We start from the raw sequence: 25,756 nt of genomic DNA, 5'->3' as shown, positions 1-25,756 counted from the left end.
TATTACTAATAATATCTATTTACAAATTGAAACGGAGTGTACTATTTTTTATCTCAGCTAACTCTGAAAGCCACACGTCAACGAACATTTCTTCGTCTCTTCAGACTTCAGAGTTGCATATTTTCGTAGGCGTTTCTGTGATTTTGGATAGTTCTGATGGACATATGAAAATTTTCAGTATTTTCACTGAAAAAGGCGAACATTCAGTATTCAGTTGGATCAGCAAATGTACTGAGAGTTCTTTTGGCGCCGTCGCATGTACCAAGACTTACAAAAGCATCATTCATCCATCCATTCCTCTGCAGATGTTTTGACAAACAACCTCCTTACAAAAGCATCAGAGTTCAAAACAACATCTTCACAAGCGTCACATTACGCCTTGGCAACACGGCTTATCTACAGGCTTATTTGGCAAACACTCCAGGACAGCGCCGGACCAAAAGAGCTGGTAGCTTCCCCGCCTGCCCGGGCAAGGCCATCAGGACCTCTACTCCTCGTCCATGCCGTCCTCGTCTTCCTCCTCCATGATCCGCATCTTCTTCACGGCCTGCGCGGCGTCGGCCCTGACGGCGCCGTTCGGGACCTGGATCAGGATGTCCGACTTCTGTCCCGTCTCGGCGTTCACCAGCCCGCCGCTCCGGTCCACCTTGTAGGCCAGCTCGTCCTTGGCGGCCGCGGCGTCGATGTACACCGTGCAGTTCTCGTCGATCTCCTCCTGGATCAGCATCTTCGACAGCTGCGTCACCACCCTCTTCTCGATCCACCTCCTGATGGGCCGCGCGCCATAGACCTGAAGATCACGGAACAGAGTCAGTATCAATGCAATTGAAATGTCTTGAGAAGTTTTCTGACGGATCAGAATTCAAATGGATGCTATGATCACATACCGGATCATAAGAAAGAGACAGGATGATGTCCAGCGCAGCGTCGGTGACTGCCAGAGCGATGCCCCTTTCGGCAAGACGGACGGCCACGTCCTTCATCTGAAGGCGAGCGACCTTCCTCAGCTGCTCGTGGGACAGGGGATCGAAGATCACGATCTCGTCGAGCCGGTTCAGCAGCTCAGGGCGGAAGTGCCTCCTCACCTGCACACACACACACAAAACAAACCCACTCGAATTGAGCATCACATTGCAGAGAAGAGGAGAAATTTCGAATGCACATGGATGGTTCCGGATGATTCGAGTTGCATACCTCCTGCATGACGAGATCGCGAGCGACCTTCATGGAGTTCTTGCCCACCATCCCGGCAAGGAGGTGCTCAGCACCGAGGTTGGACGTCATGATGATCACGGTGTTCCGGAAGTCCACCGTCCTGCCTTGCCCGTCGGTAAGCCTCCCATCGTCGAGCACCTGCAGCAGCGTGTTGAACACGGAGACGTGCGCCTTCTCCACCTCGTCGAAGAGGATCACGCTGTACGGCCGCCTCCTCACTTGCTCCGTTAGTTGCCCGCCCTCCTCATGGCCAACATAGCTTCAGACACGGAAATCCCAAGTCAGCACCCAAAATCCAGTTGATTGCAAGCTAAATGTCACTGAAAATCTGAGGATTGCATGTGCTACTTACCCAGGTGGTGCTCCGATCAGCCGAGCGACAGAGTGCTGCTCCATGTACTCGGACATGTCAATGCGGACAAGCAGGTTCTCGTCGTCGAACAGTTGCTCGGCGAGGGCCTTGGCGAGCTCGGTCTTGCCCACACCAGTCGGGCCCAGGAAGAGGAAGGAGCCGGTGGGCTGCTGCGGCCGGCCAAGACCGGCCCTCGACCTGAGAACCGCCTCCGCAACGGCGCTCACGGCCTCTGCCTGGCCGACCACCCTCTGGTGCAGCCTGTCAGCCAGGCCAACCAGCCTCTCCTTGTCGTTCTGCCCGAGCCGGGTCACCGGAATGCCAGTCCATCGGCTCACCACCTGCTCACAAGAAACGCCACCATTTCAGCACGGTGCACAATGCACGATAAGAGGATTCAGTACCGCTCTAGAAATTTCTGTAGTCGCAGTCATACCTCTGCAATTTGTTCAGGACCGACGTTTTCAGTAAGCATCAGGTTCTCCCCTGTCTCGCCCTCGAGCCTGGCGATGGCGGCGTCGATCTCCTGGAGGGCGCCGTACTTGAGGTCGGCCACACGGGCCAGGTCCATGCGGCGCTCGGCCTCCTGCAAACTGAACATCAGCTCTTCACGGCGCTGCTTCAGCTTCCTGATCTCGTCGATCCTCTCTTTCTCCTTCCTGTATTTCATGGTCAGGGGCTGCAGCTTGTCCCTCAAATCGTCCAATTCCTTCTTGACCTGAAAAAATGGTTACAGTTAAGCAACGTTGGTATGAAAATAAAGAGGACTCGTTTACTCGAGATTTGAGACACGACTAGAAAATTCAGTAATTCAGATTACGCACCTCAACCAGCCGGGCTTTGCTGGCCTTGTCCTTCTCCTTCTCGAGTGCGTGGAGCTCGACCTCAAGCTGAATCCTCTTCCTCTCGAGGTTGTCGATCTCCTCCGGCTGGCTGTCGAGCTGCACCCTCACATTGGCGCAGGCCTCGTCCACCAAATCTATGGCCTTGTCGGGCAGGTGCCGGCCCATGATGTACCTCGCTGAGAGCTGCGCGGCGACGACGAGGGCGCGGTCCTGGATCCTCACACCGTGGTGCCCCTCGTACTTCTCCTTGAGCCCCCTCAGGATGCTGATGGTGTCGGCGACACTGGGCTCGGCGACGAACACCTGCTGGAACCGCCGCTCGAACGCCGCGTCCTTCTCCACGTACTTGCGGTACTCCTCCAGAGTTGTGGCGCCTATGCACCGGAGCTGGCCCCTCGCGAGCATCGGCTTGAACAGGTTGGCCGCGTCCATGGAACCCTCCGTCCTGCCCGCGCCGAGAACGAGGTGGATCTCGTCGATGAAGAGGATGACCTTCCCCTCGGCTTCCTCGACCTCCTTGAGCACGGCCTTGAGGCGCTCCTCGAACTCGCCGCGGTACTTGGCGCCGGCGACGAGCGCGCCCATGTCGAGCGCGATGAGGCGTACGTCGAGGAGGTTGCTGGGAACGTCACCGCGGACGATGCGCTGCGCGAGGCCCTCTACGACGGCCGTCTTCCCGACGCCTGGCTCGCCGATGAGGACCGGGTTGTTCTTGGTGCGGCGCGAGAGGATACGCACCACACGGCGGATCTCCTCGTCGCGCCCGATGACGGGGTCGAGCTTCCCGGCCTGCTCAACGAGGTCGCGGCCGTAGGTCTTTAGCGCCTGGAAGTTGGTGTCCCCGGACGCGGACTCGACGCGGCGGCCCTCCCCGCCGCGGAGCTTCTCGAGCTCGGCGCGCACCCGCGCCGCGGAGACGCCAGCTTCCTTGAGGCAGTCGGAGATCTGTGAGTCCTCGAGCAGGCCTAGCAGCAGCTGGTCGACGGCGAGGTGGGAGTCCCCGCGCTTCTTCTGCGCGGACTGCGCGCGGCGGATGACCTTGATCAACGCCGTGGACGCCGGGACCGAGTCCGGCGGCGGGGACTGCGACGGCAGCTTCTTGAGCGCGTTGCTCAGCACGCGCTCGAACGAGTCCCCGGCGGCCCCGTCGCCGCCCGACGCCCCCGTGATGGCCTGGCGCAGGATGCCGCCCTTGTCCACCGCCAGCGCCGCCGCCAGGTGCAGCGGCGTGAGCTGCGCGTGGCCGGCCTCCGACGCCATCTCGTGCGCCGCCACCAGCGCCTCGTTGGTCTTGTGCGTGAAGTTGTCCGGATTCATAGCTGCCGCTCTCTTGTTACTCCTCACACTCTGCTACAACAAGCGGCAAGAAATATCTCTACCTCTCTACTGGCTTCTGAATGAGATAAGATCACCAGGTGCTTGCGGGATTGCGTTGCTTCAGCTAGCGTTTCTGCTTGGTACTTGTGCCTCGGTGCCGGAGAGCGGTGAGCATAAGAAGGCGGAGTGGAGCGTTCGCCGGGAGCCCAGAAGGGCGTGGAAGCTTGGAAGGAAGCGACGGGACTGTGGACGAAGAAGCTGGAGGGTGCGAGAGGGTTCTATGACATGTGGGCCCGTGTGTCCCTGGGCCGTTGGATCGCTGACGGGAGTGCTTCCGATGCGCGACGCTTGGGGCGCACTCGGATGCGGCTGTTCAGTGCCGGCTTGGATGGCGTTTCCAGAAGTCTCTGGCGGATGGGGCCCAGCGTAGCGGTCTCGGTGAGTCGTGCTGTTGGGCCCATGAGTCATCCACAAGCGAGGATTTTTTTTCTCTCTAGTGAAAGCGGAATAGGCACGTGATGACTGACGACAGCTATGGTATGCGGCGATGGCATGTCTTGGACACCCAGTCCAGGTGTCAAACCTGCAGACTGCAGCGCACGGTGGACAACGGTTCAGATTCGTCGGCGGGCAGGACAAACGTCGAATCTGAGCCGTTCCCCTCCAATCCCCATCAGATCCGGTTCCACGCAGCCTGCAGTCCAGCCGCGGCCGCCCCAAGCCCCGCCCGGGCGCCGCAATTCGTCGAACAGTTGCCGCGCGCGCTTCCTCTCCCGTGGCCACCACCCACCAGCCCACCAGGCACCATGGCGTCCGCCGCGCGCGCTCTGGGCGCGCTCCTCCACAGGGCCTCGTCTCTGTCCTCCTCCGCCTCCGCTCTCCGGAGAGCCTCGCTCCTCCACGGTAACCCCGCCCTTTCCTCGCTGGCGCCCTCGTTCCCACCTCCGCGGCGGATCTAGTTCCCTTGGGCTGTTGAAATGTTTGGTGTCTTGATTGTTTGCTAGTGTCGTCAGGGACAGGGATTGAACCTATTGGCAACGCTGGCCTGTTCCGGAGGCATGCCGCGAGGCGGAGGATTTCGACGTTCCAGCCGCTCTGCATGGGGCGACGCTCCTGCAAGATCGCCGGAAGGAAGGTGATGTACTGATTTGCCCTTTGCATGTTCTTCTGCACAATGTTACAGTAGTTCAGAATTTGTGACGGCTCGCTATGCATATTTTGGTTGGCAAGCCTCTGCCTGGAATAATGGAAGTGGATGCAGATGCAACAACAAATATCATGTGTTTAGTATTTTCCATGTCTCTGAGCAAGCTTTGCTGCTAAGTAAGTGGCATTACTTTCCTTTGCATAAGGAGAAATGAGTATAAAGAAGAACTAACAGGAAGAGACATCCATTGCTTGTTTAGTGTAGTTAGCTACTTAGCTTTAACTTCTCATATGTATTCTCACACCTAATTTCCTTTGGTTCAGGATGCCCAGAATTTGAAAAAGATGAAGCGCAACAGCAAAATTGGAAAAGAAATTGTTTCTGCGTAGGTGCTGCTGGACCCTTTGATCTTGCATTATCTTCATCACAGCTTGGTATTTCATTGATTTAGTAATTTGAACTGTTTTGAGCATATGCTTAATCCAATACGTTGTCACCTGCTAACATCTGTTGCCATGACCTCTTTGAGTAACCTGGATACCATTTTTTTTATTTTACATAACCCGGACATGATTCGGTTCCATACATGTCTGCTATACATTCTCAGTATATCTGTGTTTTTACTCATGTCTTGCTAGGGCATTGCTGTTGTGCTCTATGATTAATCATTACCTAATTAGTACCTACTATAGTGAATACCATTGACTCCTAGCAAGAGGCAGACCTTGTTAAAATGGCTGGCAAGACCAAGCACTATAGCGCAAGGTGCCATTCATATAAATTCATCTCTTTCTTTTTTATGGGTATCATACAGCATCAAGAAGGGTGGCCCAAGCCCTTCATCCAACACAGCTTTAGCAGCAATATTGGAGAAAGCTAGGGAACTTGATATCCCCAAAGAAATTTTGGAGCGTAACATCAAAAGGGCATCAGAAAAGGACCAAGATACTTACACAGAAAAGGTTTATGAGGTAAACTTTCTCTTCCACTAGTTTGATGTGATACTTTGTCAATAGATCCTCATTTTGTGACATAGATAACGCTTGCCTAATGGCAATATATTATATTTGCATGCACAAAATTAAATTGGCTGGTTCAGATATGGAGTAGGATTGTGTGCCAGGAGTTACTCAGAGTGCAGATAACTTTTTTTTATGTGTTTTGCAAATGTTTTTAAATATACGAAGCATTTTCACAGGTCTATGGTTTTGGTGGAGTAGGTATGATCGTGGAGGTCCTAACTGACAAAATTACAAGATCGGTTGCTGACATTAGAAATGTGGTAAAAGACTGTGGAGCAAAATTGGCTGATCCTGGGTCTGTTACCTTTAGATTCAGACAAGCTCGAGTGGTGAATATAAAAGTTACTGATGCTGGTAAGGACCAACTGCTCTCCATTGCGTTAGATGCTGGTGCCGATGATGTCCTTGAACCAAATTTTGATGATGATGATGACTCTGAAGAAGAAATAGAAAGGTACTTATTCATATAAAGCCACATGCATTTTTTTGGGGTTAAATCTGAAGTTGCGATACATTAGATTGGTTTGTCCATTTTTCTTGTAAGTACCAGTTAACAAAACATAGGTTATGTGGTCACTTCTTCAAAGGCATACAGAAAAACTTTGTTAAAGGCAGAACGCAATGTAGTCAAGAATTTATATATTTGGCATGCTTTAATTTCGGGCCATGATTAAGGTGGCTTTATAGATAAGTAGATAGTATACAAATTACATGTGATATTCCTGGTGCTTGACTTTCTTGTTTAGTGCATTTAGCCACATTCTTCATAGAAATTCTCCTTTCATCTGAAAACTGCCCCTTTCTGTCCTAGGTTCTACAAGATAGTTACTACATCAGACAACTATCCAGTTGTGCTATCGAAGCTGCAGGAGGAAGGACTAAAGTTTGAAACTGATAATGGCTACGAACTTCTTCCTCTGAACCCAATTGAGGTACGCACGCATGAGTTGCAAGATAGTGAATCAATGCTATAATAGGTTTCTCTGAGTGAAGGTTGCTGTCATACTTCCATAAAGGCTAATTCTTCATAATGTAGTTCATTGGCCATGGCCATGTGTGCACATTTTGATTCTTTTGCTGAGAGCATCATAGTATCTGTGACACTTCCCATATTGTTGTTGCAGGTGGATGACGAGGCCATGGAACTAAATAAGGAGCTTGTATCAAAATTGCTAGAGCTTGATGATGTTGATGCAGTCTATACAGACCAGAAGTGAGTGAATTCATGAGCTACAGATTTCAATTCAAGACACTTGATGACCATATGCTTAATCCAATTCAAGAGCGTCTTCACTTCTCATCATTGAGAATTACTAGTTTTACAGTTCCAAAAATTGGAGCAGATGATACAGCATTGTTTCGATACCTCGGCATGCTAGCATTATCTCAAACACTTTATCTTTGCCTTGGATTTTTGCCCATCCCTTCTTTTTCTGAAAATTTCTTCGTTGTTCAGATTGCAGATTTGAGAGATCATTGTAAAATAATACGATAACACTGACTCACTTATTGGTCGTGAGCATATAGTAATGAAAAGGCCTTGGCAGACTGAAACGAACGGCAATGTGCTCTGGTCTGCGGAGAATCTAGAAACGTATAGCATACCCGAATTTTGTATTGGGTTACACGTTCCCATACTGTATCAGATTACATATTCACTGGATTCATTAAAACATCACATTGAAAATATCCTTTGGATCAGTTCCTAGACCGGAGCACTCAGTGATGTTTGGTTGGGATCTGATATTTGTACATGCAACGATGCTTCAGTTGGTGCTTGCATGAATGCCAGAACTCCTTATCAACCCAGCACAAAACAACAAAGCAACCCATCAAATAGTTGAATTGAAATTTTAAGGCGTGTGATTCAACGTTAAATTAATGGCAGCAAATACACCCACGACCATTCTGACCTCGTTCTAACAGACGCCTTTCAATCTTGCATCTTCAGTGCAAACGACACGAACAGTATACCAGAAAAAGGGCGCGAAAAATTTGCTCAGGTCTATCAAAAATTTCATCAGCACCCCGCTGGCCGGTTCCAAGAACATATAACGAGGGTCAAATACAACAACAGTGCAGATATCTCTAATCTAGTCCTGTGGTTTTCTGGTTCACAAGCTTAGTGCAGTTGACCTAGCAACAGCAAGTATCAAGTAAATGACACTATTGTTAACTTCATCTATTGCCACGGGTTCTTCTTTCGGCCTGCCGCAAGGGTGGAACTAGTTTTGGCATTCTGCGGGTACAAAAATAACCAGAGAATGATTTTAGGATGGGCTAGCAAATAACAAGGATGCATCATAATAGAAGGTTGTCGGGCTTACAGATTTCAACTTCTTCAACTTGCCTCGAACCCTGTTCTTCTGGGGTTTCAGTTTATAAATACGGACCATCCAATGGTGGGTTGTGAATACCTTTATTCAGCACCAAGATGGGTAAAACATCAAGAAAAGGGTCGAGTTAGAAAATAGGTGAAAATTCAATTGTTTGCTAATTGGAACAGACATCAGCATCATAATACCTCCTCAAAATGTGTTAGCTTGAAATGCTTCTTTCCAATTTCATATCCTCTTACTCTGTCGAAGCCTTTTCCATCAGTCTCCACAAACCTAGAAGGCACAAAGGAAGTAATGTCAAAAGGACATGTGTGTGGTGATTGGATATTCCAACTAAAATTGGTTTGCTGACCACAAAGAGAATAGATATCCCGCGTTTTGAGAAAAAAATGGTTTGCTGGATTCAGTGTACCAGACCTGTAATAGCAAAGCTTGTACATGAGGCAATTCAGCATAGTAGGAGTGGCTTGAGCATCAACACGGTACTGGCCATCCCTCTGCGGATAACATTAACTCAGAAATTAGAATAAAGAAGAAGGAAGCAAATGTGTGTGTATTTAACTTTTTCTCTATTATGATACCAAAATGATGTGTATAAGGTATTGTTGAAGAACAAAGTATACAACTCACAAGATAATCTGGCTCCTTGATGTGTGGGAATACACCACCTCCTATGCGAACCATCCAAAGAAACTTATTGATATCATCACTAGGGTAGCCAACAAGCCCTGTAAAGGAAAAATCCGATGTCAGGATTTGGGACCAATGGTTCAACGTACATTGAATTTTTCCCCTATGCGCCATAAAGCACAAACCTCCGAAGACAACAAGCACATATTTGACATCTAAAGAATTGAAGATTTCCCAAGCTGCTTTTTCCGGGGATGACATTGCTGTACCAACTGTTGCTATGTGAGTGTTGTTCCAGGTATTATTGTCTACAATCACAGTTCTGTTGGCCATTGCAGTTGTTTGGTAACCATAGTCCCACCAGGAAGCAACCTAGAGTAAAACATCTTACTGCAAGTATAAAAACCAGTCCAAGAAACAATAGAAGCCAAGGGGTGAGCATACCTTGTCGTCAACATCTGTGTTATGGCTCAGCCATGCATAAGCTTCACGGAAATCATCAAAAACATGCAATCCATCACGTGAACGAGATGTCAGCACGATTGAAGGTGCGGAGTACGCTTCAGCTGCTGCCCATACACAATGGACCTGCAAAAGTGGCAGCAGTAACGGTAAGATGTCTCCCTTTCTATGAAGACACATTCTTTCTGAAACGGAGAACAGAGGACTTACTACATAGAAACCACCTAGCACAATCAGCAACAAAATACCCATAATGGATAATTCAAAAGGCAGAACCAAAAGCCTCTTTTCTTTTTTAGGCTTTACAGGAACACTCTCTGCCACTTCTTTTTCCTTCTTTCGGTTCTTCTTTGATGGTTTTTCCTTTGGAGCTGTTTCAGATTTTTCATTCCTATTTTCACTTTTTGTTGAATTTGTAGAACTCTCTGGGCCACTGTCACCAGACTTAAGATCCAGAAGAAACAGATTGTCAACAAGTGATTGAAAGGCTACTTCAATTCTTACAAAGAAAGGAAAAAAAAACAATGAAAGAAGCAACCGTACAGCAGAAACAGCAGCAGAGTTATCATCAAATAATTTTGACAGCTGAAATTTAATGGATCGTGTGAGGACACCGAAAACTTCAGAGAGAGCAATCCCAGATAAAATGCACGCAGCAGGAGCAAGGACAAGCATAAGCCGCACCTAGCAAAGAATGGATGCCACAGAAAGTTAACAAATAAATAAATATTGAAAACATATGATGCTATGAGATTTTTCCTACTGCAAGGATTCTTACCATTACTCCAGAAAAATACACTGCAGTGACTAAGTACAAGACCATGAAGGAGCTTGCGTCAGACAAAGGCAAGAAGCATGACTGTGGATCAAGTAAATATTGATTAATCAGAAGTAAGACTGGTGCTGAGACAATTTCAATTTAAAAGGTGAATTTCTTACAATAATCCCAGCAGGAATCAGGAAGGCCAACACATTGATGTCCATAAAATAAGAGGGCCAGGTAGGAGGTTGGTGTTCACTGACACTGGCAATGATGGGGATGTACTTGCTTGCATAAGTTCTGTCAGAAAAGCAAGAATGAAGGTGGAGCAATTAACACAAGAGAAGCGGAACAAGCATACTCTATCATGACACTTTGCACAGAAATCAGCAGCATCAGAAAGACTAATAAGATGTGGCAACTGGCAATATTGACGTAAACCACTTTTATTTGTCTCAGAGGTTAAGTATCACATGGCAACATTAAATAGTCTGCTACACTAAAAAAATAAAACCTAATAACAGCAGGTTATAATTAAGTATTATTTCATGTCTATCAGTTCCCAGGTCAGGTTAATCATTATTTTGATTGGCAAAATAAATGCCTTTCATTTTAGAAGAACTTACGGGTCAAGTAGACTCAAGCTGCGGCCACTCCAGCCTTTTGTTGGACTAGATGCCACCAATGCGACAAGTACAGCTACTACTGCAAAACAAACAGCTCTGCAGGAAGGATCTTGCAATCAGCATTTGGAGATTTATAGCAGATTCACTTAGAAAATTAGTCAGACAATATTCTGATGACTAGATGTTTGTTGGTTACAAGGTCCAAAGATAAAGCTAGATGGCTAATAGTCTATTGTGTATTATGAAAGATTGGTAAGGTCAAAGACTTACAAGCCAACAGATATGACAAGAGTCATAGCAACTTTGAACAGCCTAGGAGTCAAAAGCCCTTTGATGTAATACACAAGAGCAACCACGTGAAGGATTATGAACACCTGTAATAAGTATATTGTCATCAATGATATTGAAAGTGCAATTTTGCATTTCTCCAATATGGTAGCAAATTAGCAATGATATGGATTAGTCCGTGTGTGCACTGTGCAATGTAGTTGGACAAATATCGTGAAATGGGGTTAGTATTTATTGTACATATACTATATATGAACTGCAATGAAGAATATCAATGCACTCTTGCATTTGGTCTCAACATCTTGGAGATGCATTTTATCTTACTCCAACATTCTCTCAAACTTGAGAAATCAAGAGTCCTAAAATTAGGAACCCACGCACAAGTAGCAAACATTTGCGGAATGGAGAAATATCAAGAAAGGAGAGAAGGCGTGTAGGTACCAGAAATGATGCAAAGTGCTCAGAGGTCATTACTGCATTAAAACCAACCACAGGTACTAAGGCTGCTAGAAGTGTTCCAAGTATAACCTGCAAAATGATCCATTGATCTGATAAGCTATGGTTTCCAGACGAGCACACCGGCAAGAAGGGCACATCTACAAGAGGAAGCTTATGCACTTACAAGGGGAGCATATGCAATGTAGAGCCGCGAAGAATAACGACCAGTAACAATGCACAAGAGAACATGCATTGGGATAAGGTTGATAATGAATGTGTAGCCTCCCCAAGAGCAGACCTGGAAAGGGCTAATATATGATTATAAAATACATTTGAAAAACATGAATGAAACTTTAACAAGTTTACCATGTAGAAATAGGAAAGAGCGTTGAGCGTTGCATAAAAGAGCGACCCTGTGTTCAGTGTCTGTATATCATTTGCATACAAGTCAGAGAATTGAATTATGTTAAAAGAAGCAAAATGGAAAACACATCTCAAGGACCATTACCTTTACATACAGATAAAATGTAAATATCAAGGCAAATATTGCCACAGCTTCATTATCATAGCTGCCTGCAACAGATCTTGAGATATATGAGGGGACCTGTGATGATGTCGAGAGAACAACATTCCAATTAACGGTACAGTACTATTACAGTATGGAAGACTACATACATAGATAATACAGTATCCTAAGAAATAGGTGAGTAGCTTAAAATTAAACATCATGCTGCTATCTCAATGCAGTGTTACAATTGGGCAATACAAACAAAATCATGTAGAAAATTTATCGTAAACCCAAGTAACTGAGGAAACTCAAATTGTCAAGTACTTGACTGTCAACATAGCACAGATTCAGTCAGTCATTCAGCGAACTCCTAACGAGTTTAGAAATATATGTTCAGGATGAAGAAATCAGCAATCACAGATAGTATTGCAAATTGTACCACTCTTCTATTTACACTTACATGAATGTTTAACAGAAATTAACTAACTATCTAGTTTAATCAAAGAAATTTTTTATTTTCATTTCCACCATGACATGAAAATGGCTAGATATCAATAAATCAAACAAATAAGTTTTTTACCAATTCAGCATTTTTTATAATGGTCAAAAGCGATAGGTAAGTTGTTGGTGCAATTTACCATTGCCAAAATGGCTGCTGCCATTAATCCAGCTCCTGTGCCCTTTGCTTCCTATAGGAAAAATCAAAAGTAAGCACATGATTTGCAGATAGATGAGAATAGCGTGATAACTCACACTTCTTTGAAAAAACAACCTTTGTTAACAGGTAAGTAGCCCAGGAAGCATTTGCCGAGAAAATTGGAGCAGTGAACACACAAACTGTCTCCACAGACAATGGGATGTTAAGAGCGTTCACCAACCTAGAGGATCATTCAAATACTTTAGGCATGTATCTGCAGTAATCAGAAGGAATGCAAGACAGTAAAGTGTATCCCTTTGTTGACATACCACCACATAGTTCCAGCAGTCAATGTCAAACCAGGATACACAGTGCCACCAATCACACGGCCAAGGGGATACCTAAAACAGCAGCAACAGCAATGAAATCAGCCAACTATTTGTATGGTACATTCCATTTTACACAGAAGTCGCACAGTACTGCACAATTGAGAGGTTGGAGCTGCTCTTACCATGTCCTATCATCAAACCAGTTCCAGAACTCGTAAATTCCATTCTTCGACAGAAACTGTAGCAAGGGGAAATTGAGACCAGATATGGAATATAACTGTTTCATCCAACAATTTAGGGCCCTACGTGATCCTCACTTGCTCTATACTTCCCTAACCATCTCACAGTAAACTAAATCTACCAGGCAACAGTCAATTTCCAAAACCCAGAACCCTCTCAACGCCAAAGCGCAGAATCAATAAGACACCGTAATCTCCTATGGACCGAGCTCAATTCCAAATACTCCAGAACAAAACGAAAAAGGTGAAATGAAGGGAACCAGCAATCACACCTGAGTGACGCGGAAGTTGAAGTAGGGGTCGAACTCGTGGATCACGCTCTCGTACTTGATTACCTGCGCGCCAACAGCCATGAAGGATGAGCACACACAATTCCCGGAGCGCCTTGCGAGCACCGAACTGGATCTGGAGGCTCGGGGGCAAAACGGATCTTACGGAGAAGAGGCGGATCGAGAACGCGACGACGCCGATGAGGAGGAGCGTGAAGGCGCAGAGCACGCCGCCGAAGGCGTTGCGGAGTCTCCCGCCGCCGCTGGCCGCCGCGGAGGAGACCGGCTCCGCCATTGCGGCAACGTCGTTGGCTGTGTGGGTGGAGGGCGCGGAAATCCCAGCGCTGGACCCAGGCGGAGACGAAGACCTCGCGATCGCGAACTGGGTGCTCCAGTCCAGCACAAGGGGACCGAGATTTATTGCTCTTTTTGCGGGTAAGCCCCTGGAAATTGTGTTATCTCAGGAAACGGTACCCGCGCTGCAAAGTTCTCATGTCCTCTTTTACTAAATTTGTTCCTTTATTTTTCTATGGCTGTGAAGGTTAATTTCCAGTTAATAAATATACATTGTATAAAAGGTTTTTCGAGTGATAAGTGGAAATATTCGTCGCGTCGACAAAAGCAAGGACTAAAGTGAAATTTCGAGGGGAACGAACAATCTAGGCCGTTGATTTCTTTCATCAGGATTGTCTTTCTCCTTTCCGGCCAGAACCAGAAGGCTCCTGATTGGTTCGATGACATGTTTTCCAGCAAACTAGCCAATCAGAAAGCAGCTACGGCTTGGGACCACAGGAAAATCTTTGGGTGTACAAAACAGAAAAAGAAATCAGTGGAGAAAATTCCCCAGCTGACTTGTAACACGATCTGTCATTCAGCTTTGACCTGATATGTCTCAAATACATACAGTATTTCACAGAGGGTGGCACGATTTTCCCAAAATTCTTTACCAGCACCTATTTCAGCAGGTAACAAAGTAATGTGACACTTTAAAACGGCAGAAGATTAGGGCCATTAAAAATATCAAAATCTCCCACTCCAAAAGGAGCATAGCCACCAGCATACAGCAGGTGCCCTCATCTAGGCAGATCATAAGACAGCATAAGTGCAACTAAACGTGAAAAATTGCACAATATGAATGTTACATCGCCAAAAAGAAAGAAGTTTACTCTTTGTAATCTCTCAGTTTCAGCAAAATTTGCTGCCCAATCTTTGGCGTTCTGGCATTCTCAAATGAGTAAACAGAAGAAACTGAGAATGCTCACGATGTATCAATAGGTCATCATTGGCATATCAAATGCCGAATATCAAATCCATCACATTGGTTACAATTGATTTTGCGGGTGCAGCAACACTGCCGGTTGCACGACGGCCTGCATCTCGGTTAACATTTGTGTTAGCCTTCGGGTCATATGGGCGGGGCAAAGCTCCTAGCTGGTTCGATGCGCCTGTGCTCTTCAAGGCAAGTGACTTTGAAGGCAAGGAAACCATAAAACCTCCTTGGTTGCTTCCAATTAACCTCTGATCCAGCTGCTGACGATGCACTGGATCAATAGGCTTTACTCCAACTATGAGCCCACTGCTTAGTTGGATACCATTTTTCTGGAGGGCCTTCCGAGCGTCGTACGAGCGCTTCAATACCAAATATACAATGGTGAAAGCAGTCAGTTTAAATTCATCTGAGACTTTTGAACTTTGAAGAGAAAGTCCATCCAGAAAGGTAAAATCGGTAGTAACAGGTTCTTAGTCTAAATACATGAAAAAGGCTACCAACAACAAAACTACTTGATGGTGAAAAGGGGTTCAAAGGATTGCCATTTGAGTAAGCCTTATAGCTCAACTGGGTGAAGGTTATTTAGCAAGCCTCACAAGACTATACCTTTTGCTTTTGTTCTTCCAACATCTACTAACCCAGAATGCGCGGATGTCCACAAACCCATCATCACATAACGATGGATTGTGCTACAAGATGAAAATTTTGAAACATAATAATCCCAAATCCTTGTGGCACTACATTCGAGGATGTGATTGTGAAAACATAAGACACCAACATGCTTCATGTTCAAAGGATAACAGGTACACGTAACACATGAGGAAAAAACTTGGTGCTCATGGTGGCACAGCTCAAAACGCCATCCTATTAACTGAAGCTGATATGACAAACATTTATTCAACCCCTTCAAATATTGGAAAATCAACTCTATGTATCTGCCTTATGGAGGTGTAGGAGCATAAATGATTTGTCCAGTTGTTACAGTTCACTAGCAACTAAAAACCGCTGGTAAGCAACAGGGCAACCTGAGCTTCAGATAACAAAGATACAAGAAATCAAACAGCAACAGAAAATGGAAGCACGCCAGTGGTTGAATGTGTCATTACCTGGTACAATATGTGAATCCAGTTACCATCTCTTGGACCAGAGTGGTGTCTCAATATTACTCCACATTTCTCGAATTCCCGAAGAACAAGGTTGGTATCTCCAATAGAGAATCTGTATAAAAGAGTACAAACGCAAAGAAATCAATCTATATCATATAAGGTACCAACAATCAGGGGTACAAATTAATATCCGGGAAAAAACAAACAGGAGCAAGCAAATGCCAGGAGCGTCAACTCAGGACGAACACGCACCGAAGCTATTTCGAGAACCAAATCTAACATGTGCATACGCGTCTGCCAACACACATTTCTAAGCTAATCCAGTGCAAAACAGAGCATAAGCATCATTTTCTCACCCGAATACTGTGACCCACTCCTCCCGTTCCGCCTCCCCTCCGTTCGCCACCGGCTCCGTCCTAACCGGTGCCTGTGCGGGGGTCACAGACGACTGCGCCTCCGCTGTGGTAGCAAGAGGTGGGGTGCCAGGGCTCGCAGGCGGAGGCAGTGCGAGCACCTCCTTCCGGGCCGGCTCCACGACCCCATCCATGGGGGATCCCGGTGCCGAGAGCGCCACCCTGCCCCGGGACCGGTCCCATGACGGCGAGCGGCTGGCGGCGGCGCGCGGGGACGGGGACGAGGCCACGGGGAGGAGGTCGGAGGCGGTGGGGTCCGGGGAGAAGTCCGCGGAGGCGTAGCGGTCGTCGAGGGTGAAGATGGGCGGCGGCGGTGGCGTCGCGGAGGGGGCCGCGGCGGTGGACGCGGACGACGCGAAGCGAGAGGCGCCGCGGTGGGACGGGATCGGGGAGGCGAGGTCGCGGAAGAAGGGGGACTGCCGCGCGCTGCGGCCGCGGCGGGCGGCGGCGGGGGAGCGGGAGGGGGAGGCCATGTGCGGGTGGGGCGGAGCGGCGCGGTGGGGGTTGAGGGTTTGGGCTCCGGAGTTGGTGCGCCCTTTCCCTCCTGCAATGGAGAGCGGGGCCTGGGGCTAGGGGAGAGGAGCGTGGGGAGGCGGCCGAGCTGGTGGGTGTTCGTTGCGGGCGGCGCCTCTCTCTCTCTGCTTGGTTGCTCGCCTTTATTGGGCCGCTCCGTGCCTTGCGAGAGGCTGGCAATTGGCACGGGCCAGCCCGAATTCGCATGGACCAGAATAGAAATCTTGGCAGAAATTTCAAAGCGAGAGACCTACAGTCAAACTAGCTGTTATAACTAATTCACACTTTCCAAATTCTGAACTGCAGTATTACTTGCGTGTATGAACTTAACGTGAACTTTCGCGATGTAGTGTTTGATCGACGTAAGCTCTTTGCTTTTGGCAAAAGCTATATCTCACCCAAGTAAAACATGGTCTTCCCTCGTTCGATTTTTTCCTTGCTGGATTTGAGCTCCGACGAGCAGCTCTGGCGAGATTAGGGGGTTCGGTGGTTAGGGTTTTCGAGGTTGGGAACTCACCGATGGCCTTAGAGGGAGGACCGGCGGCGGGAGGCTGGCCCGACGGAGGTGGCGGTTGCGGGGGCGCCGCCGGTCAGGCGGTGGTGGAAGGCGGTTGGGCGGTGCCGGGGCGGGGGCAGGGGCGACGTAGCCGACGGCGGTGGTGAAGGAACGGCGCCGGTGAAGCAGTAGCGACGACGGATGGTGGGGACGGAGGAGGGAGGGGAGGCGGTGGGAGGGTGGGCCGCGCCGGCGCCGGTAAGGCAGCGGGGAGGAGGCAGTGGGCGGCGTTGGGTGGAGGTGAGCGGATAAGGTGGGGTGACCGGTGGACGAGATAAAGGAGGAGGCCGGTTCGATCTCAGACGTCGATCTCGGATCGTATAGTCAAGTGAGGGAAGGGTTATTTTCACTTGGGTGAGGAATTGACACTCCTTTGCTTTTCCAACATGTGTTGGAACTTGGAAATGACCCACGAGAGTACCCCTCCGTCTCATGAAAAGTACAATTCTAGCTTTTAGAAAAATCCCACGAAAGAGTGCAATCCTCGAAAATAGGCCTAACTACCCACCAGTAGTCAGATCTGAACTGTTCTAAAACGGAAACTTGAGAAGGTATTACAACATACATAGTGCCGTTCGGGGCATCTTGCACCTTCGAGGAAAGAATCGGCAGGAACACTTCATGATAGTTTAGGAATCCTGCGTACTCAGCCGTTTTGCACGAACTAGGAAGGCACGCACAACATCCAACAGAATTGCGGTGTGGTGGGAATGTTTGACGAGAAAGGCTACCATGCCTGCTACTTGAGAGTTACAGAAGTTTCATGTTTCCTCTTGTCACACGATACAGGTGAATAAGTAATCCGTTGCTTAGAGAAATCCGTTACTTAAAGAGGAACGATACCTCCGACGACGAAACTACCAAGTACCTTTCCAGCGTCACAAAAAGTGCATCAAGATGAAGCATAAAAAATTATACAAACAATAATATTTCAAATGGACCAGCCTGAAACTAATCTTCACGAATCACTCCAGGTTAACCTACAAATGGCTACAGCTGGCATCGTCCTGAAAGATTCTGGAATCCAATTGCATACAGATCATCGTATTGCTCCAAGGCTCCGTGATCTCAAACCAGCGATTGGTTCGAATCCTAAACAGGCAAATGTTCCGATGCTAATCAGGAACACAATTAACTCTTCATGTGGATAGGCAATACTCTGGAGAGAGAAAACATAATGTCCAAATTAGCCGTAATTATGCACATAAAGTGATTGTCAAACGTATGCTGGAAGCTGCATGAAGATGCAATTTGCATCAATAAGTACTGCTAATACTATGGTTTTAAAAGGGCTCTCAAAGGAGTACTATGTTGGCAAGATGCTAAACAATCAGAAGAATAGACGACTGACCGTCTCTGGGAAGCAGATCACAGCAAACGCAGTTTCCCAGTAACTGAATCGATGTCAGCTTTCCTCCCTGCACAAGGTAATTATTGCAGCACAAATCCCCAATTCATGAAAAAGTCTTGTTGCATTGGCAAACAAAAGAAGAAATCTAAGGATTTCCAAATCCAGACATACAGTTTAAGCATGCAAATTTAAAGATAGATGCAGAGCTAAAAAGAATTAAGTTCTGAGCATCTGATTGAGAATCTAACCTGGCCCTATTGCAAGAACTGTTTTCGATCCAGCCAACACCTTCAAGGAAAATGACAATGGTCAGGGTAGATAGAACCACACCCATTGATAAAATTGCTGCCACCCCCGTTTCTTATGCATGGAAGATGGAAATGTCACACCATTGAAATCATAACATGGCAGATAAGATAAAAAAAATAAGCATCCAAAAGGAAAAGCCCTGCACAGAACTAATAATTGAAGTATAGCATTTTTTTAAGAGAAATACCCAAATCACGATCGATCAAGTAATTTTCAGATTATGAATCACTTGGATATGTTTCATAACTTTAGAAGGATGGTATTTTCCCGATGTTTGTTAAGGCTGCCAAGAGGGCTATTTTTACAGATCGAAATAGGTAGAATGAAAATTATGGAACAAACCTGTGTGCGGCCTGCATCGGCAACAATAAATGTAGGGATACCTCGATTTTGTGCCATTTCCTTTAGCCGGTTCCTGATGATAGATCACAGGGGAAAACATGTTCAAAGTAAAAAAGAAACTTATGTGTCGCCACCATGTAAATATGCTCAATGGAAATGTAGGTAGTAAGAGAACAAGGACTGACATTTCCTGTTGATTCTTGCATGTCAAAACAATCTTAGCTTGTCCAAGTTGCTCCCACTGTCTCAAAAGACCTCGATTGCTGCAAATGATATATCAGGTGATAAAAAAAAGGGTGTAACTTTCACAAAATACTGACGAGCACAAGGTAGACAAATAGGTCCTTGGCACAGACATAGGAAACACATACAAGGGGAAAACTAAGATTCCTGAAATTAAAATCCTGCACTTTCCATCCAATTATTTTCAATTTTAGTCTCTACATCTACCACATCACTAATTGTTTGAAAAGTTACCTTTTCCTATAAAGTGTTTAGTTGACATTTGACAACATAGTGGACATGAAAAGAGCTAACACTGCAGTTAAGGACACATATGGGTGTTACAATAATTAAAGCCTTGTCTCTGGAGACTCAACAGGTGAGTGATGCAATAGTTGAGGCCTTGTGGCCAACACAATAGCGAAACTGTTTGGTGCTTCAAACTCAGTGGCTACTCACACAAGATATATTAGTTTGTGAGCCTTCAACCAAACATCCAATAAAGAAAGGTGCCAATACCCATGCAGAAATGCACTCAACATTGTTGTGATCAACAGCATTTATTTAATTAAAACTTGTTGATATCAATCATGTGTGTTCCTATGTAACACTACAAAGAAAGATTTATGTTTCTGAAGAGAAAAATGTACATCTGAACACCCTTCAACTAAAACTACCTAATGAAGCAAGATTGCAAACCGCGTTAGCACCTTGACAACAATTCTGCATACAAGCCAGTCGCTGCATCTGCAAGTGATTAGCAATGAAAGAGATGTAAATTGGTTTAGACAGTTTAGTGCATAAAACTAAACAAATATTCTCTATGGTCTAAGAATGGTACTGCTCTGGCAAAAAGTTAATTGTTGTAGGATAGACGCAGTTTATGTAACTTATTTTAGTGATGAAGTATACAATAGCCTAGGGATGGTCAAACAGAGGTGCATCCAAAAACAAAACAGCATGCGTCCACTTGAAGATGAACTTACGAGCACATTGAGACGCTATTTTCCCAGCCCCCATCTTGAGGTCCTGGCGCACGACCAAAACCTGCAAATTGCCACTGCCATTACTGAGAACAAGCTCAATTCTATAGTTGTGGGATTTCAACAAAGCATTGTTAAACACAACTCGGAAGATGAGCATCTAAAATCCTCATCAACAATATAATCGTGTAAAAATCCATAAAGAGCACGGCGAATGATAAGATTTCAGAATCAGGTGTCAAATCAATCGAACGTTGGGTGTATATAGCGGGTGGCGAACTAGCTGCAACAGTGAATATCTCAGCATGTCTACTTACGCAGCACACTCGCAGCTCGACTTACCATCTTAAGCTCTTCGCCGCCGGAGGCAAACGAACCCCCCGACGCCCGCTTGGAGCTGGAGCCGCGCGCGGTCGCCGCTGCCGGAGCCGGAGCTGGCGCGGGGTTTGATTTGGGTCTCCACGACGAGGATAGGTCGAGGAGGAGACCGAGGAGGAACCCGATGGCGAGGCCAGGGAGGAAGTTCGCGGGGCGGAGGCTCGCCGCCAGCCACGGCTCCTCGCCCTGCGACAGGGAGTAGCCGAGAGGGTTAGGATTACGGAACTGATGGAGAGTATGGGGTCCGTTAGGTGGAGACTGGAGCTTACCTTCCTCCGGGTGGGGTTTTGCGGCTGGTTTCGCCGCGGCGGAGGAGCCATGGAGGAGGAGCTGTCGGTTCCGGAGAGGAGGAAGACGAGGAAGGCTGGAAGGGTGATGTGCTTGTCGATAACGAGTTGCCGCGTGGGCCGGATGGCCGCAACGGATTATCGGGCTGTGCTAGAAGTTGGGCCGTATGGGCTCGGCATCACTATGAGGAGGGCCGAAATTAACATAGTGCGCTCAAAGTCAAAATGACCTCATCTTTCGCGGTGCAGGCTCAAAAGAAGCAACCAGCAGTGAAGTGTGAAGAGGTCAACATGCAAAAGTTAGTTCGTTCATCAACATCTTGTTTTGGTGACTTGCAGGTTGCAGCAGCAAGTGCCAAGGAGTGAGTGTACTCGCATGGGCTCGTACGTGCCACGGCCCACGGGAAGGCGATGCATGCATAGTGTCCGACTCCGACGCGTCACCCATGCTAAGCTACGTGACATTGGACTTCTTGAACGTACTTTCGTACGCGTACAGCACGCGTGCGTGCCGTCGTTGCCCGCGCCTCTCGATTTGGGCAGGCATTCTAGTCTGGCAGAAAGCAAGTTCGGCGCGTAGCACGGGCAGCGGGCTGCATCCATCACTTCGCCTAATCCGTTCCAGTTTCAGCGGTGATGTGTCCGTGTGCTTCGTTTTCAGACGCGAAAGGGCTCGCCGATCGATCGCGTCGTGAGAAAAAAGCGGAGCTCCGTATCGTATCATCGAGCGAAATTTGGTGTCCGGTGACCAAACCAAGCCCCCCTTTTCTCGCCCGTCTCTCGGTGCCAAATTGTGTGTCAGCGTCACCGGTCTCTCGTACGTGACGACGGACGAGGCAAGGGAACAGCGCACTCACCCCCTGAAAGGTAAGGAGACGCATTACCCTCTCTGCACCACCAAGAGACTCGGACACACAGAAGAAGAAGAAAAGGACACTGCGCTAGCTAAGCATTATGGCTTGTTATCAAAACCCCCCATCATCTGGAGCATTCGTCATCACTGCTACTCGACACGCGCATAGCTCCGTCCCGTTCTCAATCATTGCGTCAAGGATAAAACCAAGCGAGAGAGCGCGATTAATAATCCATAGCAAGCGTCGCGTTCGCGCACGCTACTGCCCTAGCTCGGCGCGGCGTGGCAGGGCGGCGGAGCCAGGCAGCCAGCGCGGCGATGAGTCCCGGCATGGGCTCGCCGCACATACGTGCGCGCGCGCGTACTCAGCGCGGGCGTGGAGCCGGGGACGAAGACGGGTGGCGCCGCGCCGCTCGCGCATTGACCGCGCGCGCCCGGTGCAGCCTGCCCACCACCACCGCGGACGGAGACGGGACGACGAGGAACGGGGGAAGGAGGCGGGGGTCACGTCCGCGGCGACCCCGCCTCACATGACGCCTGACACGGCCGCCAGCTCGCACTCACGTGGCCGGTGGGAGCCAGCGTCCGTCGCCTCGCTTTATAAGCCGGGCCGTGGGGGAACGTGGGTGCATTTTAGTATACCTGCACTATAATTTATCATTTTTGGTATAATTGACCTACATTATCATTTCAATTGATGCATTTTATTTGTTTCCCTAACTCAATATCTTTTAGAATTGATACCTTTTATTTTGATTCCTTTTTTTGTTGCTGTTTGTTTGTGTTTTCTAGGTTTAGTAGGTACTAGGTAACTCACCTGGTGATCTACTCTAATGTACTTGGAGTACTGTCCTCTCCTATTTGAGAAAAAGAAAACCTTTCAGTGAAACTTTTTGTAAAAAACTATTTGAGAAAAGGGTAACCTACTCTACTGTATGGTGAACTATTTGAGAAAAGGGTAACCTACTCTACTGTACTCACCATAGGTAAGAGTGGATCGAATTTTAGTGGGATTTTTTAGTGGATCACCATAGCCATCTGTTATGTTTTTTTTACCATTTTCGCATAAAAAATTAATGCCATGGTTTTATGCTGCCTATTCGGTCTGTAGTATAACTGGGCCTGTATTCTTGTTTTATTTCCTGTATAATCAGGTCTGTGTTATTTTCGTATGTACAATCTGGACTAAAATCAATGATAAGGACTCTGCGCTCCCGTGCCTATAGGAAGTTGGTCCAGATGATGAGCATTCAGCACTGTTGACTTTTTGCAGATGCGCACTGACCGAGATACTAGACTTTGAATTCCTAGGAGGGCTGTTGTGTAAGGCTACTGCAGCAGTTATATCAGAGGCTGCTTCTCATTTCATCAAGTTGTCCTCGGTCTAGTTGCCGTTTTTTTGATAGTTAATGTTTTTGCTTGTAGCTAGAGGATGTCTTTGTTAATGTAAGATCATCAGAACTTGTTCAAAGCATATTTGTTCCACTAAAGTTTTTGTAACTTGTATGTCAAATGTTAGTAACTAGAAGCTTCAGATTCTCCATGTGCTGCCCACCACCAATACTGAAATTAAAATGTTAGACATCAATATTTTAAATTATACCATTAAGTAGTACTATAATTTCCTTTGTTTGTTACTGTAAATATGGAAAATGTGCATGATTTCGCTAAGTTTTTTTAGAGCCATATGAGGAACATGGTGATCCTAATTTAGTCACAGATCTTTCTGTGTTTTTCTTCCAGTGGTTTAAGGCCATGGTGATTCAGTATGCTCTAGTTGTTGATCTTGTTTGTTAGTGATTGGTCAAATCAAGATTGTTATTTCTAGAAGGTAAGCTTCTGGTCCTGTAGTACTTGCTATCTTACACATCATTTGTTTGTGTACTGCATAACTGGAAGCATCATTAGAACTTTGTTCAATTAATAATTCTTGAATTATATTCCGCCACTGAAATGTGTGTTGTAACTTGTATATGCGTGAAATGATTCTAAGAGATGCGCTTACAGTAATTTGGGCCTACTTTCCCCCCCTAAAATTTAGAACAACCTTCTGATGTTGAGCTCTAGCTTCATATGGTTTACTATGGGAAAACTAAAAATTGCCGAGTGTTTTTCTTTGCCGAGTGTTTTTTTTCGAACACTCGGCAAACAAGCTCTTTGCCGAGTGCCAAGCCAAAAACACTCGGCAAAGAAAAAACACTCGGCAAATCGGGTCTTTGCCGAGTGTCAAAAAAAACACTAGGCAAACCCCCCTCTTTGCCGAGTGTTTTTTTCTTGCCACTCGGCAAAACAATAAGTTTTTTTCTCTTTTCACCTTGAAAATTTTTCTACTCCCCACATCCCCACATACAACATTTGGTACTCCATGTTAAAATTTGGTACATTTTTGGATTTGTTTGCTATATTTAATTAATTAATTGCATTTCAAGGAAATTTTTTGTATATGTCAAATTTGAACTGCAAGTGATTCAAACTATAGAATAAAATGAGTAGAAAAATGATATTCATGTTATTTAGCTAAGTTTGAGGTCTTACCCGTGAAATGAAAAGAAATTTTGAACATTTTGTTTAGGAAACACGACCATGAATGTGTGGCCAAATGATTTTTTAATTGTAAAAAAAGCATGCGAAGTTTGAAAATCATGAGATTTGTCATGATGTGATGATATCATACGTGGAGGCTGCAGTAAAAAATTGAGAAGATTTCGCACATGTCGTCACGTACGATGTTTACAAACTGAAACATCTCAGAAGAAGAATAGTAGCTTTGAGAAGGATTCGATAAGAATTAGAGTTAGAGTGACGGTCGAGTTTTGTTTTGACTACAAAACTTTTTGTATAGGCAATAGAAAACATATATTGTTTCATATGAAATTTTTGTAATTTTTTTGGAACCGTTAGATAATTTTAATGTATTAAGTGCAATTATAGAATTTTAATTCATATAAATTTAATTTGAATTATAACCGCATAAAATAATGAAATAATATGAGTAGAATAATCAAATATATATTGTTGAGTGAATTTACCTGTCACCGCATAATATAATCAAATAATATCAGTCGAAACTATTATGGAAAAGGTGGGAAATGAAAAAAAATCTTTGCTGAGTGCCCAAATCTGGGACACTCGGCAAAGAAGGAGTTTGCCGAGTGTTATCCTTTTTACACTCGGCAAACTCCACACCGCGGACGCAGCCCGCCCAGCCGGTCACATAAACACCTGACGCCCCCCCTGCCCCCCCACCCACCCACCCACACCCACGCGCCGCACCCCACCGCACCCACGCGCCGCCCCTTCCCCTCCCTCTCCGGCGGGCGGCGCCCCTCCCCTCCCTCTCCTCCGGCGCGCGGCGCCCCTCCTCCGGCCCTTCCTTTCCCGGCCGGGCAGCGCCCCTTCCCCTCCCTCTCCGTCGGACAGCGCCCCCTCCCGGCCCCGCTCCCCACCGGTGAGATCTGGCGGTCGGGGCGGCCTCCTCCCTCCCTCCCTCCGCCGCCGGTGAGATCCGGGCGACTCGAGGGGAGGGGGCTCCGGAGGCGGCCAGATCCGGGCAGCGGCCGCGGATCAAGGGGAGGGGGCCTGGCGGCAGCGCACCCCTACCCCTCCCCCACCCTCTCCAGCAGATCCGGCGGCGCCGGCCCTTCCCTCGCCGGATCCGGCGGCGCCGGTGCCCTCTCCAGATCCGCGGCGGCGTGGGGGTGTGCTGGTGGTGGTTGGTGGTGATGGCGGCATAGGAGGTGGTGCTGGCGG

General features: G+C 47.1%; 4 protein-coding genes across 7 annotated transcripts; 1 reads left to right on the top strand and 3 right to left on the bottom strand.

Moving 5' to 3' along the window:
* Window positions 1–268: 268 nt before the first annotated feature.
* Window positions 269–3,972, bottom strand: LOC117847755 (chaperone protein ClpB1). The gene is made up of 6 exons (XM_034729033.2): window positions 2,392–3,972; window positions 2,004–2,285; window positions 1,568–1,908; window positions 1,195–1,474; window positions 888–1,085; window positions 269–790 (listed from the first exon to the last, which is right to left on the bottom strand). The coding sequence occupies exons 1-6, from the start codon at window positions 3,727–3,729 to the stop codon at window positions 488–490; spliced, it is 2,742 nt and encodes a 913-aa protein (XP_034584924.1). The 5' UTR covers window positions 3,730–3,972; the 3' UTR covers window positions 269–487.
* A 449-nt stretch (window positions 3,973–4,421) lies between these two features.
* LOC117847757 (probable transcriptional regulatory protein At2g25830) lies at window positions 4,422–7,456 on the top strand. 2 transcript variants are annotated; one of them, XM_034729035.2, is made up of 7 exons: window positions 4,422–4,632; window positions 4,734–4,864; window positions 5,200–5,261; window positions 5,691–5,847; window positions 6,075–6,352; window positions 6,710–6,830; window positions 7,023–7,456. In XM_034729035.2, exons 1-7 carry the CDS (start codon window positions 4,536–4,538, stop codon window positions 7,113–7,115), a joined length of 939 nt encoding a protein of 312 aa, XP_034584926.1. In that variant the 5' UTR covers window positions 4,422–4,535; the 3' UTR covers window positions 7,116–7,456. The 2 variants fall into 2 exon arrangements, with proteins under 2 accessions (XP_034584926.1, XP_034584927.1); XM_034729036.2 differs by having other exon boundaries at window positions 4,426–4,632; window positions 4,743–4,864.
* Window positions 7,457–7,869: 413 nt separating this feature from the next.
* On the bottom strand, window positions 7,870–13,809 carry LOC117847756 (dolichyl-diphosphooligosaccharide--protein glycosyltransferase subunit STT3A). Its single transcript, XM_034729034.2, has 23 exons — window positions 13,590–13,809; window positions 13,427–13,489; window positions 13,098–13,153; window positions 12,916–12,987; window positions 12,722–12,827; window positions 12,588–12,638; window positions 11,950–12,045; window positions 11,808–11,867; window positions 11,626–11,739; window positions 11,445–11,531; window positions 10,986–11,089; window positions 10,716–10,811; window positions 10,269–10,389; window positions 10,108–10,188; window positions 9,873–10,013; window positions 9,540–9,773; window positions 9,312–9,455; window positions 9,053–9,239; window positions 8,868–8,965; window positions 8,655–8,734; window positions 8,423–8,510; window positions 8,226–8,315; window positions 7,870–8,137 (listed from the first exon to the last, which is right to left on the bottom strand). Exons 1-23 carry the CDS (start codon window positions 13,716–13,718, stop codon window positions 8,081–8,083), a joined length of 2,355 nt encoding a protein of 784 aa, XP_034584925.1. The 5' UTR covers window positions 13,719–13,809; the 3' UTR covers window positions 7,870–8,080.
* A 717-nt stretch (window positions 13,810–14,526) lies between these two features.
* LOC117849880 (uncharacterized) lies at window positions 14,527–21,272 on the bottom strand. Of its 3 annotated transcripts, XM_034731611.2 has the most exons (10): window positions 21,136–21,272; window positions 20,831–21,052; window positions 20,492–20,552; window positions 20,216–20,252; window positions 19,469–19,546; window positions 19,284–19,356; window positions 18,881–18,920; window positions 18,654–18,699; window positions 15,800–15,911; window positions 14,527–15,052 (listed from the first exon to the last, which is right to left on the bottom strand). In XM_034731611.2, the coding sequence occupies exons 1-10, from the start codon at window positions 21,184–21,186 to the stop codon at window positions 14,714–14,716; spliced, it is 1,059 nt and encodes a 352-aa protein (XP_034587502.1). In that variant the 5' UTR covers window positions 21,187–21,272; the 3' UTR covers window positions 14,527–14,713. The 3 variants fall into 3 exon arrangements, with proteins under 3 accessions (XP_034587502.1, XP_034587501.1, XP_072148801.1); XM_072292700.1 differs by lacking the exons at window positions 14,527–15,052; window positions 15,800–15,911 and adding an exon at window positions 17,995–18,440 and having other exon boundaries at window positions 18,633–18,699; XM_034731610.2 differs by lacking the exons at window positions 18,654–18,699; window positions 18,881–18,920; window positions 19,284–19,356; ... (3 more) ...; window positions 20,831–21,052; window positions 21,136–21,272 and adding an exon at window positions 16,156–16,849.
* Window positions 21,273–25,756: the final 4,484 nt, after the last annotated feature.

The sequence above is a fragment of the Setaria viridis genome, chromosome 3 (assembly GCF_005286985.2).
Source record: "Setaria viridis chromosome 3, Setaria_viridis_v4.0, whole genome shotgun sequence".
In the NCBI taxonomy this organism is placed as follows: Eukaryota; Viridiplantae; Streptophyta; class Magnoliopsida; order Poales; family Poaceae; genus Setaria; species Setaria viridis.
The sequence above is the reverse complement of the archived record's forward strand: the minus strand, read 5'-3'. Positions and strand labels throughout refer to the sequence as shown.

Excerpts from the sequence above, each read along its gene's own strand:
- LOC117849880 (XM_034731611.2), bottom strand. The coding sequence starts at position 21,186 with ATGGCTCCTCCGCCGCGGCGAAACCAGCCGCAAAACCCCACCCGGAGG. Across the intron at positions 19,357-19,468 it reads TGCAAGAATCAACAGGAAAT|GAACCGGCTAAAGGAAATGG; the intron begins GTCAGTCCTTGT and ends ATCTATCATCAG. Across the intron at positions 18,921-19,283 it reads CCGATGCAGGCCGCACACAG|GTGTTGGCTGGATCGAAAAC; the intron begins GTTTGTTCCATA and ends TTTTCCTTGAAG.
- LOC117847757 (XM_034729035.2), top strand. The coding sequence starts at position 4,536 with ATGGCGTCCGCCGCGCGCGCTCTGGGCGCGCTCCTCCACAGGGCCTCG. Across the intron at positions 4,633-4,733 it reads GAGAGCCTCGCTCCTCCACG|TGTCGTCAGGGACAGGGATT; the intron begins GTAACCCCGCCC and ends ATTGTTTGCTAG. Across the intron at positions 6,831-7,022 it reads TTCCTCTGAACCCAATTGAG|GTGGATGACGAGGCCATGGA; the intron begins GTACGCACGCAT and ends TTGTTGTTGCAG.
- LOC117847755 (XM_034729033.2), bottom strand. The coding sequence starts at position 3,729 with ATGAATCCGGACAACTTCACGCACAAGACCAACGAGGCGCTGGTGGCG. Across the intron at positions 2,286-2,391 it reads GCAAAGCCCGGCTGGTTGAG|GTCAAGAAGGAATTGGACGA; the intron begins GTGCGTAATCTG and ends CCATTTTTTCAG. Across the intron at positions 791-887 it reads TGTCTCTTTCTTATGATCCG|GTCTATGGCGCGCGGCCCAT; the intron begins GTATGTGATCAT and ends CGTGATCTTCAG.
- LOC117847756 (XM_034729034.2), bottom strand. The coding sequence starts at position 13,718 with ATGGCGGAGCCGGTCTCCTCCGCGGCGGCCAGCGGCGGCGGGAGACTC. Across the intron at positions 8,966-9,052 it reads TGTGCTTGTTGTCTTCGGAG|GGCTTGTTGGCTACCCTAGT; the intron begins GTTTGTGCTTTA and ends TTTCCTTTACAG. Across the intron at positions 8,316-8,422 it reads AGCTAACACATTTTGAGGAG|GTATTCACAACCCACCATTG; the intron begins GTATTATGATGC and ends TGCTGAATAAAG.